A 12,163-nucleotide genomic window follows, 5' to 3' on the forward strand; every position below is an offset into this window, starting at 1 on the left:
TTTTCAGTCGAATAAACATGACCTCTTCCTTGTCACTGGAATAAAGTACTGTTATGATACATACCAAGTGATGATACATCTGAAAGAGCATATTATCATTTTTAATTAACTATGCAAGGAGAGAAGCAGGAAAAAGGTGTTACTTAAAGATGAACAAGGAATGTAACCTTATATTAGCCCTACTCTACTGCAATTTTTCACTAGTGTCACTGATAATAATCCAACCTCAAATCAAAAAAAAAAAAAAGAGTACATGTTGCTAAACATCCTCATGGAAAGATTCAAGAACAAATTCTTTGTTTTTACTGTAAAGAATATATTTAACCCAAATAAAAACTGAATGGATACATGCAATCATAGGTAAACTTCTAGAAAACAATGCCAGGAGAAGACACTATTCAAGAATACATGGAATGGAAGAGCGCTGAAGACGGTATTACTTTCTTATAAACATGCAAAAACAACATTGTTTTAAAAAAGCATAATAAAAAACAAATCTACACAGCAACATAATTCATATTTAAAACCCAAGTTTATATTTCACAATTAAAATCATAATTAAAACTTTTGCAAAAAAGTTACTCCTGAATTTTTTTTTTATTAAAATAGACAACTAGGGGTAGGTTGGGAGGGCAGAGATTGGGGTGGAATCTGAATATCAGTTTTAAAAGAAACGCAATCAGAATTTCCAAACTGTAACTCTGACATTTATAGCTGAGGAACAAGACTGTTAAACTGAATTCACCTTTCTGCCCCAAGAATGGAAAAGTGAGGTAAACCCAGTTTAGAGCTCTGTAATAACAACAAAGAGACCAGCAGAGGAAAATAATTGTCTGAAGGATTCACGTGTACTGCTCTCTAAATGCAAATTATGTTCAAGCAAGTTTTCCTCTTTCTGAAGTTTCCTCCATATGATAACACAATCAGCATACCCTGCTCCATCATCTTTCAGGTGAAACGAATCAAAGCATTTATTTTCACCACTTTCAAGTTTTCAAAACCCCGATGAGTATATGACATACCTCGTGCTGTAACAGTTTAACCCTGCATCAGCTAACAAATTTCTTTAGGTTTAAGCCTACACACAGCATTAGCCTATTTGCTTTCTCTTTGTACTTTGCCAGATCTCTTCAATTTCACAAACTTCTGAACAGAGCTGTCATTATTAATTCTCAGCAAGAAACCCAAGCCACTATGAATCATTGCAGTGACTGGCACCAAGTGTCGGCACTACTCTCACAATGCTGCAGAAATGGAGAGAAATCCTAAAGCAACTAAAAGCTTTTAGCTAAGCTACCACTGAGTCGGTTCTTGCACTGTAAGTCTTCATGAAACTTTATTAAATGAGAGAGCAAAGAAAAAGGGTACATTAGGCTCGTATAACATTTCAGAAGCCAGAAATATTTCAGCATTCTGCTTTTGTAACATCAGGGTCTCAGCTCCACTCCACAGTCTCAGAGAAGGGATATCACACAGGCTGGAGCTTTAATATTTCACACTTCATTAAAAGCTGATAAAATAGTGACAATAATGCCTCCCATAACTGTCCACAGTGCAAGTGTTAGGCCCTCTGAGTTTATTCATTGGACATTAAACATCAAGACTACTTACTTAGCTCTAAACAAGATTACAGAAAACAGACGTCGTACTTTCCTTCTTCCTTGAGAAACACACTAGACAGTACCAAGAATTTATTTACTACACAGAATTACACGTCCCCACCCTGTGTGAAAATTAAATTGTTGGGTAATATTCTCCCCATAAAACAATTGATAATAATTATTTTTCCCAAAATAAGAAGTAAAAGCGAGAACAGAAGAAGGCTTTGTTATAGTCTCTCTAAAGCTGCTTAACTCTGCATTGCCAAGCCACAGCTGTCTATACAACAGATTCCTACAATTAAGAGCGAGTAAGCATTTCTCTGCATTGGAAAGTTTTTGTTCTATTTTTTTTCCCTCCCTCCTTCGTTCTCCTTCTAGAACTCATTTACCACAATCATTGCATTTTAGCACCCATACTACTTTAACAACACTATCTTCTGGGACACTGGCAGCTCTGTGGTCTAATGGTAAATTAATGAAATCAAGTATTTAAACTTCAACGGTGAGAGAAGGTCACTGTCCTATTGATAGCCAAAACTATAAAAATACAAAGACTGAAACCAAACCGTGACTTCATATTTACTGTATTCTCTGTGTGGTGGAAGTAAAATCAGAAACTTATTTTTAAATCTGTTGGAAACATAGCCCATGTTAATCCTCATGAACAAGTGTGCTTCAGCACTCTGAGCTGTAACTTTCAGCTGTGTACGAGGAAGATATAGCTGTGGGTTTTTTTTAAGAAATGGATAATTTAAAGCAGTGTATACACTAACATGCGTTTCATAACGTAACTTAAAAGTTATGAATCAGTTTAAAAGTTACAACAAGATATTTTCTTATCTTCCACTCACTATCGCGCTGCCTACCCCTGCTGATCATGTGAACTGGTAGTCAATATAATTTGCTTTGTGGCATCAAGGCAAGCTAATTTTGAAATTATCATGGGCCTCCAGAGCTTACCAGAGAATTCTGAAGCTGCTTGCTGTGAGACACAGCCACATGCAGAGGCTCATGCTGGTTTTAGAGAATAAATCATCTTCAAGAGAGACATGCCATCACAACAGCAAAACCTCAGTTTTTGCTGAATTAGTATTCTCATTAAAAAATCATTTTCTTTATTATCCTTACATGTTCTTTCCTAGACTCATTGTTCCACTACTAAAACATACTATAATTTTTAGTAAACAAAATTTCTAGATAAATGTTAATCACTGTCTACTCCTTTTCTTAGGAAAGGCAGTTGTTCCAGTCTGGGAAAAGGTAATTCTCAGAGCAGATACAGATAATGAGTGATGAATGGAGGTATCTAGATATGACACTGATGTGTAACTCTATCCTTACCTATGCACACATTTCGAAATGTTCCCCATCTTCAAAAGGTGTAAGCTCCTCACCCTAGCAACCAACCTAATTTGGTTCAGTTATTGACCCAACAGCAACACAATCAGGGACTTTAAGTTTTTCAGGGTTTCTGTCTACAAAGTTTTGTTTTGTTAAAAAACACAAATGAGAACAAGTTTTCAGATGTTTTCAGATGTCTCTGTTATTTTCCTTCTAGTTACCCGCAAGATGCATCATCCAGTTCCACAGTGTTTCTATAAAGCATTCATTTATAATTATTACTAATACTTAAGACCTATTGAAGAGAATTCCTACAAAATAGCAAATGTAAGACAATTGAAATGCAAGTTATCGTGGTAAAAACAAGGAACAAGTCCCCAATTCATCTCTTAGGTACCTAAGCTAACATGTATTTAGTTGGGCTTGACACAAAGAAAAATTCCACCATCCTCATTTAGAATTGCAACAGTCTGAACCAATGAAAACAGAATCTAAAGATTTGCCTAAAGCAGGATGTCCTGGTTTAGAATAAATTTCAAAATAACAATAAAGGAAGTGACAAAATTATTTCATTTTCCCAGCTCCCTTAATACAAACCATTAGTTTCGATGCTAGGTAATTTGTTGTTATAGCTTCCACTGATTACAGTAGTTGCTTGTTTGATAGACTTGCAATAATTCATCCTATCTTTTGTTGAGAGAAATCAAATATAAATCCCAAATGCCTGTTTGCCCATACTTATTTTTGCACTTTAAAAAAAATAGCAGCACTCTTGGAAGCTGGGAGAATATACATCTTTAGAAAAGGGTGTTAAAAATACATCTCCCTACCTGTTTCTCACTCAGAGCTGTGATTTTGGCTTGAAGTTCGTGAAGCTGTTTCTTCAAATCAGCATTCTGATTAGAAAGAAAAAATATCTGTGAGAAAGATATTCCATTTGTTAACATAGAGTAGTAGCAGGAAGGTTTTTTTTTTTTTTCATATTATACTACAGATAACAGCACCTCTGGATGTACAGCCAATAAAATTCAAGAGGCTCAACAAAGCCTTACTTAAGTCACTGAGTGCAAAAACCATCAGAGGACCTTTCTAGCACTCAAAGAGAGACAACTCAGTTTGGAATTCAGATTTCATTGAACATCCATTAGTGCTCACCACAATATAAAGCACATTTATACATTCCATCAAGTTTACAAATTAAACAAGAAATGTTTGTCAATATATAATGCAATTGTATCATATTAAATGCAACAATATGTCACCTAAAGCACACTCACCTATGCTACTTATGCAAAGACGTTATGCATTTGACTGTGTTGAGCATCAGCAACCATATCTATTAAATCTTAACTGCCACACATGCCAAATGAAGGCTAACATATCTAAGTCTTCAATTCCACGTATTTTTATGCCTTAGACTATATTTAAGAGAATTACATCTGCCTTAGCACATCATTCATATCAGCACTTTGCTTACAATAGCACTTTAAGATTTAAAAGCAATAAACATCACTATAAAGATGCAGAGAGAACACAATTTTTACCAGGACTATTTCTTTTCTACTAAAAATAAAATTTAAAAAAGATTTGCACTCAGTTTAAAGCCTGTGAAGCTCTGAAGAAATGTGACAGGGAAGCGAACTTCTCTGCATTCCCCCCCCCCCCCATCATTTATGTTGCAAATTCTTTACCCTAGAGGATGTAGGTTTGTTGTGTTACATAGAAATATTAGAACATGAGACTAATATTGTTATAGGAACTTCATGCTCAAGACAACTTGCCCATTTTTATATTCATCCACAATTCCAAAATGTATAACAATCTCAACTCAGTTATCTCTGGATAGTTCTCTCCAATATAAACACAATCCTAACAAAACCAGATATTGACCAGTCATCCTCCCTTTCTCTGGATTCTAGTTAATGCATTTTTTATCCCAGATTATTAAGAGCTTGGAAGCAGGGACCAGATTCATTCTTCCTGGCTTCATGAACTTTGCATGGCTTTTTGCAGCCCTGAGCTGTCTTTCAATGGACACGAACAGAAAGCAAACTACTCTGCAGGCTAATCATTAGCAGACTAGCCCAGCAAGTTAGAGCAGCAGACCTTTCCCAAACCCCATCAGAATAAGGAAGTTCTAGCAAGTAGATTTTCCAATATTATCCTACTCCTCCCTCAACACTTCTGTCAGGGGTCTTTCTGTACTTGACAGTTACAAAAAGCTGTCTTCCCACTCCACTTAGATCAGAAAATATGTACGCAGAAAATCACAGTGCATTCAGTACTGTATGGGAATGGAAGCACTTAATAGTAAAACAGAAGTGAGCTGCTTTTCTTTATCCCTGTACTCAACATTTCACACTGGTTAGACTAATTCCACGTAACTCCCCATTCAGATAACTAGAGTGCTTAATTGCTGTGCAAGACAAACCAAGTCTCTTTACACTGTAACTGGGAAAGAGATGACTTCTGTTGTCTACACAAGGAGTCTAGTTATCTAACTTCAGTAGCTCTGAAACACCACAAGGCCTGGTATCCACTCTTCAGGCATCACAGTGCTGAAGTTGGATATCTAAGACTGTATTCAACCTGAATATTCTATTCTTCACTTGGACAACATTTCTTGGAAGGAGGATCCTCTCTCTTCTTTTGTAATTCAGACAAGAAAAAAGCAAGTGGCAGTTTTTGTAAAGAAAAACTTCCAGTGGAACCAGAAACTTACTTAACACTTGTATTGTACCATAGCCTGCAAGAGCCCCTTGATTTATACTTATAAGAATGAGACAAAAGGCTCCAAGAGTGTTGGTGAAATTTTTTTGTTTAGTTGATTTATCTGCAGGGATTTTTCGTTTTTCTTTTAAAAGAACAATCCAGTCATTGCTTAAAGACTTGCTCATAATAGCTTTCTTTTAAAAACTGTGTTAACATGGAAAAACATAAAGTATCTAAAATTCCCATGCACTGTTATTCCCTGTATTTTTAAGGGTAAATAATACAATACAAAAAGAAATAGTTACCTGCGGATCTTGCTTCATTTGAGCAACCAGTTTCTAGAAAGAAAGAGATGCAAAGAGATAAAATTAAGATTTTCATTAAGGATCCTACTGAACAGTTTAAAATTAAACATTTTTGGAGAACTTTAAAAAAAATACACATTTCATAGCATTCAATAGCTAGGCATAATCCATGAGGAATATCAATACATATAATTTCCAAACCCATTCTTATTGATATAGTAAAACTATCACTAATCTGCCACTTTTGTTCCCTCTCCTAAACAGTTCTTGAACAAGTGATGCCTTTTTAGGACAATTTAAAGCAGCTGTTTAAACTAATCTAACAGCCATGCCTTCTGTAGAACTGTAGCCTCCTTTGCTTGCAGTCACAAGAAACACAAATCAGAGAATCACTGCAAATACAAAAGCTGTTTGTGCACTCAAGCACAGAACGTTTCAAGTACTAAGGGAACGCCTGTGTGTTGGCTTGGCTGGTACCACATGGAAGACCCATGTTCAGAAGTATCTCTGCCACTTTCCTCCCTCAGTCAGAGATTGAGATCATTGCAGAAGAGATGCCCTCCACATCCAAGGGAAAGCAGACAGATGGCTACCATTCACTATTCTTCCTCCTTCGTTTCCTTCAGGCAGCTGCAGGAAGATGCTGCCTATTGATAAGCAGGGGAGCTATCAGGCTGTCACTAAAGAAAACTAGAGCCCACAATGAAGAGGCAACACACCACCACCACCCCCAAATTTCTTTTCTGGTTACAGCCAAGTCTCATCACATTACATTGTTCTTTGCATGTGAAGAAAAAACACGGCAAAGTCTGTACTTTCTTCTCCATCGCCTCATCAAAATCAGGAAAAGGAGTGAGGAACAGAAAGACAGAACAAAAAAGAAGCATGTTTAATTCTACCTGCATTGATAGGGCTCAGAGAATTCACCTTATCAATGATTTTTTAAAGTGTATTTCATTTCACATCCTAAAAGTGGCATTAATCAGAAAAAAACATAACAGAGGAATAAGTCTGAGCCAGACCACAGGTTTAACTGCTCTAACATCTTTCCAGTACTAGCCAATAGCAAACATGACCATCAGGAGGAGTACTGCAAAAGTGTAGAGTGTCATCCCCCATCTTTTAGAAATTTAGATCTTGGATGTCTTCAAAGATGGTATCTCATGCTCAATAGCTAGTAACAAAATTTTCTTCCATTGATCTGCCTTAATTACTTTTTGAACTCAAGAGAACACCACAAATCCTGTAACAATATGTTCCAAAGTTAAACTGTAGTACTCCTAGGTAAAGGGACCTCCTTTTTCTTTTGAATCTGCCTCCTATTAACGTGTGCATGAGGGGCAAATGAAATTATGGAAAGCTATTCCTTTACTGTTTCTCTAGTCATCTTCTTCATACCACATTTTTTCCACATCTCATTCCTCATAAGCCATCTCTTTCAGATTGAAAGTCTCCTCATGCACAAGTCATTCCATTGCTTTGTTCACTCTTAGCATGCTTCCCTGTACTTCTCCAGTTCTTCTCCATCACTGGGAGAAAGAGGGATTAAAACTGCATGCAACATTCAAGTAGTCTGTACCACAAGAACTGCTTGCTCAGTACTAATTCTGTCTGCTCTTACAGATACAAGATGGACAGTTTTTCCCAGGCGCATCTCTTGGCATTTATCTACATTGAATTATTATTGTTTCATCATTCGGTATCGTGGGAAGTTGAGGTGCTATGTTAGCCGTGTGCTTACGTGCTTAGCTCACTTTTCCTCGGTGCTTTCTGACACATCAGAGTTTGACAAAAAAAAACAGATGTTTGTATTGACACATATGAAGTTCTTGTACAGACTCAACCACAGGACAACATAGTCAGTGGCTGTAAATCGTTCATAATGTATTGGTAAATTTATGGATCATGTAATATGGCATCATCGAATCATAAGAAAAATGTTTGCTAAAGTTAAGATATCTTCAAATACTCTGTTCTTTTTGCTAATAAATGAAAAGAGAAAGGATGCTTTTGGTTCTTTCCACCCATCAGCTCGAAGAGTCATCCATGAAGCCCAACCCTGCTGAGAGAACAGCTAAATAGAGTGCCTCTCACATCTCTTGTGATCAAAACTATGAAGAGCAGACTGTTTCAAAATAACCTCAATCAAGACAACACAGTAGCAGAATCGAGCTCTGCTAGAGTTGATGCATCTCTTCTCAGGAAGAGATTGCTTGGCTATGAAAGATATTTTAATATTTAAATTGTACTCCAATATAGTAAGTGACCTGGTCGGACCTCACTTATAGAGGAACCTTCAATCATCGAACTGGAACAAAGAAGCATCTTCTCCTAAACAGCTAAACACCTTCTTTGGGTCTTTATTGGTAGTAGTTTAAGATACACTCTGCCAAACAGGCAGCATCAAAGCTTCAGACAGAGTTCTGAAGGTGAACTGGAATAGGCAGGAAATAACGAGCTATTCTACAAACAAATTTCAATCATACTGAGCACCCACTGTCTACAGCTACATAAGCAGTCATGACAAGTGACATGCTGCATCAGGAAGTTAGGAGGCTCTGCTCACACAGTGAAAAGCTGAACTTCATCACAGACACCTGTCCACCAGGTACAAAAGGAGGACAAAATATGACTGTGTGAGTCTTAGCAAGTTTTTTTTTTTTTTAAAAAAAAAATAAGTCCTTGGAAAAAAAATAGGTAGACGATGACAAGTGAGACCATTGTCCAGAAATCCTGGGGCACTGTCAAATAAAAGGATATATTATATTTCTAGTTGAAAGAATTAAAATGTAAAGGTAAGATAATGATAATAAAGAATTGAAATGTATACAGTATAACTCAAACATTTCATTTGAAGATTTTTGTGCCAAAAAACAATTTACATTTCTATTGGTGGCCATTTGAGCAGCACAGCAGCAACCACTTGTCCACAATTCTAGAAGAGTTTACTGAAGCACCAAACATACTACTCTAAGTGTTATTTTCCATTGTAAATACTTAGACTTGTTCTTAACCTTAGTAATTGGAATATACACCTTTCTTGAAGATGAAGAACACTTTCTGCAGTAATGGCTTGTCTATTTTCATCCACTAAAACCAAATGTAATCACAGTTAAGTGCAGACCTAACTTTTGATGAGGGCTATGCAGAGCAAAGGCAAGTGGGACAAAAAAAAATCTTTAGGATGTTAAAAAAGTCTTCAACATTTTCCAGTCTTCATCCTTTTTCTTCATCATCATTACAAAAGGATATGAAAGCTTATTAAAAAATTGTTGCCTCAAAATCTTTGGCTAGTTTATGAGTAAAGAGAAATATAGATACACAACTGGTAAATGCTGTTATATGAACACAAGTATTACTAGAGTTCTGATCACCACATAGCAGATAACATTAAAGTACTTACCAACCTTAAATGTTTTAATGCCTGCAGTAACACCACGAGTAATTTCTTAGTTTTATTACCCCCATAACAAAGCTTCACCGAAGTTTTGAAGGCAAGGGCCTTGGAGTTTGAGGCGAGCAAAATACTTGTCTGTAGTTCTGGAAATTCATCCATAGCTTTTTATCATTTTTCTCCCCAGCTGCAAGTTGTATTTTTATTAAAGCAGATGAAATTTCATTTTACTAACCCACCCACTCACGTTCTTGCACTACGCTCATCATTGCAAAAACTACTGAACAAGTCATCTGATGACTTGTCTAAACAAGTGTTCTAGGTAACTTGGAAACATTTTCCAAAATTTGCAAAACCGATCAGCATAACTCATTGCAAATTTCTTTTATCCACTGTGCAACAGTTGTCAGTTTCAGGTCCAGAAGAAATACTTGAGAAATACTTGGAGAACTGTCTTTCGAAAAGGCTTCGTTGATAAATTTAACATTTTAGACAGCAGCTACTCTGTTTATGTCTGTAACAATTTTGTCTCAATACTTGTTTGAATTAATATGCACATGTCCTCTTACCTTTGCTTGGAAGTTCCTCCAACATATTTTTCTCATTCCAACTTAATACCGAAGTTGGCTTTAGAATATCAGAAAACCCTTCCAGACACAAGTTACTGAACAGAGTTTTCAGACTGTTTTTTATCACTTCTACAAAATATCCAAAAAAATCCCCACCCACATCCCGATATGTAGATTTTTTCACATTTGCTAAAAACAACAAGTGGTAGGGTCAAAATACAGGGTATGAAATTCTAAAGCAATTCCAAGCTTGTAAGACAATTACTTCTATAGTTGTAATGGTATTACCCAATACCACCATTAGTTGTATCTGTAATAATAACGTTGCTATTAATTACAAATATAAAGCAAGAAAGAATACAAATTACCTGGTGAACCTGAATTTCCACTTTCAGAGCCTCCTGTAGAGTCTGCAGCTCCATTCTCTACCTTCTCCACTTTCTCTAGATGTGTCTTTGCTGATTCCAGTGCCTTTAGTTTCTGGTTTCCTCTCCACAACAACACTATAGAAAAATAAATGTTTTGCTTTAGTTACTGAAAGACAAGTTAATTTGGAAAAAAAAAAAAGTATAACAGAGCAGAATTCAGTGAACTATATTCAGTTGCAGCTTCCTAGTCTAGGAAAAAAAAAAGCGATCTTTCAATCACAAGAAATCTAACGGCTGTACAGAATGCCTTCTCTGGGAGTAGTTTAGCCAGATTTGTTACTTCTCACATATCCCAAAGTTGACATACTTGTACTTTATCCTAGCTTGCAGGCAGTTATTTCCTACCAATATTCCATTGTAGTTGCATATTAAATTAGAAATTTGGCTACTGAGAATGTTTTAAAAAAAATCTGCATAGACAAGAAAATATTCTTGAGGCTAAAATTCTGTAACCCTAACAGCAATAAATTTTTAACCAGAATGTACTGCATTACCATACTTCCATGAGACTTTAGAGCTGTTCTTAGACGGGATGGTCTGCATGTAATTTCACAGAACAACATTAACATGCAATGCCTAAAGTTTGTGCTGAGTTAGTCATTTCATATTTTGAAGGAACAGAAGATAGTTATAAAGCACAAGATATTAAAAAGCATTAACTTTAAAACCCTCTGCTGTTTCTAGGTAGAATTCCAGTAGGTATGAGTTTACCATCTTCACTTGTACTTCAAACAAATTAATCCCCCTAACCTCTGACAAAGAAAAGCATCGACATCCCTATTTCTAAAAGCCTCGAAAGCTAGACAAGTGATTTTTGTTCAGAAATATGTTAAAAGTATCATGATTCTGAAACAGGATTAAGATTCCCTTCTATATCCTATATGTTCAAAACACAACAGAACTTGTGTAAAAAATGGATGAAAATATATACAAATATCTATATAGAGACATATATAAATGCATAAGCACAGAATATCTCAGAAAATCATATATACCGATCTTTCCATCCAGACATCACACATGAAATTGTTGGAGTGTTAAAGCAATTCCAATTTTTTATCTTTTGAAAACTGCTCACAATTATTGCACAAGTATTGTCAACTAAGAGGCCTACATAATGGGACTTCATTGCTTTCAAAAGGCTACTGACAGATTAGATTAGGCATGTAGACTATAAAAAGAGAATAATTAATTTAAATTAGAGAAATTAATTTTAATATTGTCTAAATACACAGTATACTTAAGTGTTGGACAAGTCTGAATTCCTTAAAATAAAAAGTGGTGGGTTTGTTGGTTGGTTGGTTTTTAAATTAGCCTTGTTTCTCCCTCCAAACATCACATTACGAAAAGAGAAGACTATCCAGGGTTTTTGTAAAAGCATTGTATTTAAATTCATTCTTTTTCAGTGCTGTCTGCTGTTAGTTTAAAGTTACTTATTTAAATAACAAAGGCCTGATCAGACTTTCTAGTCAACACATAGAATGACCTTCTACAAGAGTCTCTCCCACACGTGACAGAAGTGCTAGAACAGCTGCCTTTGCAGCACCACTCTCCATAAAATCGTAATTTGTATCAAGGGATACATGGAAGTTACATATAGTTCCCTGTTCTATTACCACAAACCTTAATGAGAAAACAGAACCCTGGATTATTACTTCCAGTCACAGACAAGAACAACTACAGCGTGCATTAAGTCCCTATCACTGCAGTTTCAAAAGAAACCATGCTTCAGAAAACCACGTGGGAGAGTGACTAATGAAAACTGGATCCCACTGCAGAGGCAAAAAGTCTTTCATAAGCCCTGGAAATTCCA

At 36.0% G+C, this 12,163-nt stretch overlaps 1 protein-coding gene across 6 annotated transcripts in view; it reads right to left on the reverse strand.

Annotated features, from left to right (window-relative positions):
- The window catches only part of PHF21A (PHD finger protein 21A), a 133,892-nt gene that overhangs the window by 86,393 nt on the left and 35,336 nt on the right, over positions 1-12,163 (reverse strand). For 4 of the 6 annotated variants that reach the window (XM_083837296.1, XM_083837300.1, XM_083837298.1 and 1 more), the window contains exons 3-5: positions 10,291-10,425; positions 5,960-5,992; positions 3,773-3,859 (exon numbers count right to left, since the gene is read on the reverse strand). In XM_083837296.1, coding sequence (XP_083693422.1) covers positions 3,773-3,859; positions 5,960-5,992; positions 10,291-10,344 — 174 coding nt within the window. In that variant the 5' untranslated portion in view covers positions 10,345-10,425. The remainder of the gene's footprint in view (positions 1-3,772; positions 3,860-5,959; positions 5,993-10,290; positions 10,426-12,163) is intronic. The other 2 variants (XM_083837299.1, XM_083837301.1) reach the window with 1 other exon arrangement.

This window comes from Anser anser (assembly GCF_964211835.1).
Source record: "Anser anser genome assembly, chromosome: 5".
Taxonomy (NCBI): domain Eukaryota; kingdom Metazoa; phylum Chordata; class Aves; order Anseriformes; family Anatidae; genus Anser; species Anser anser.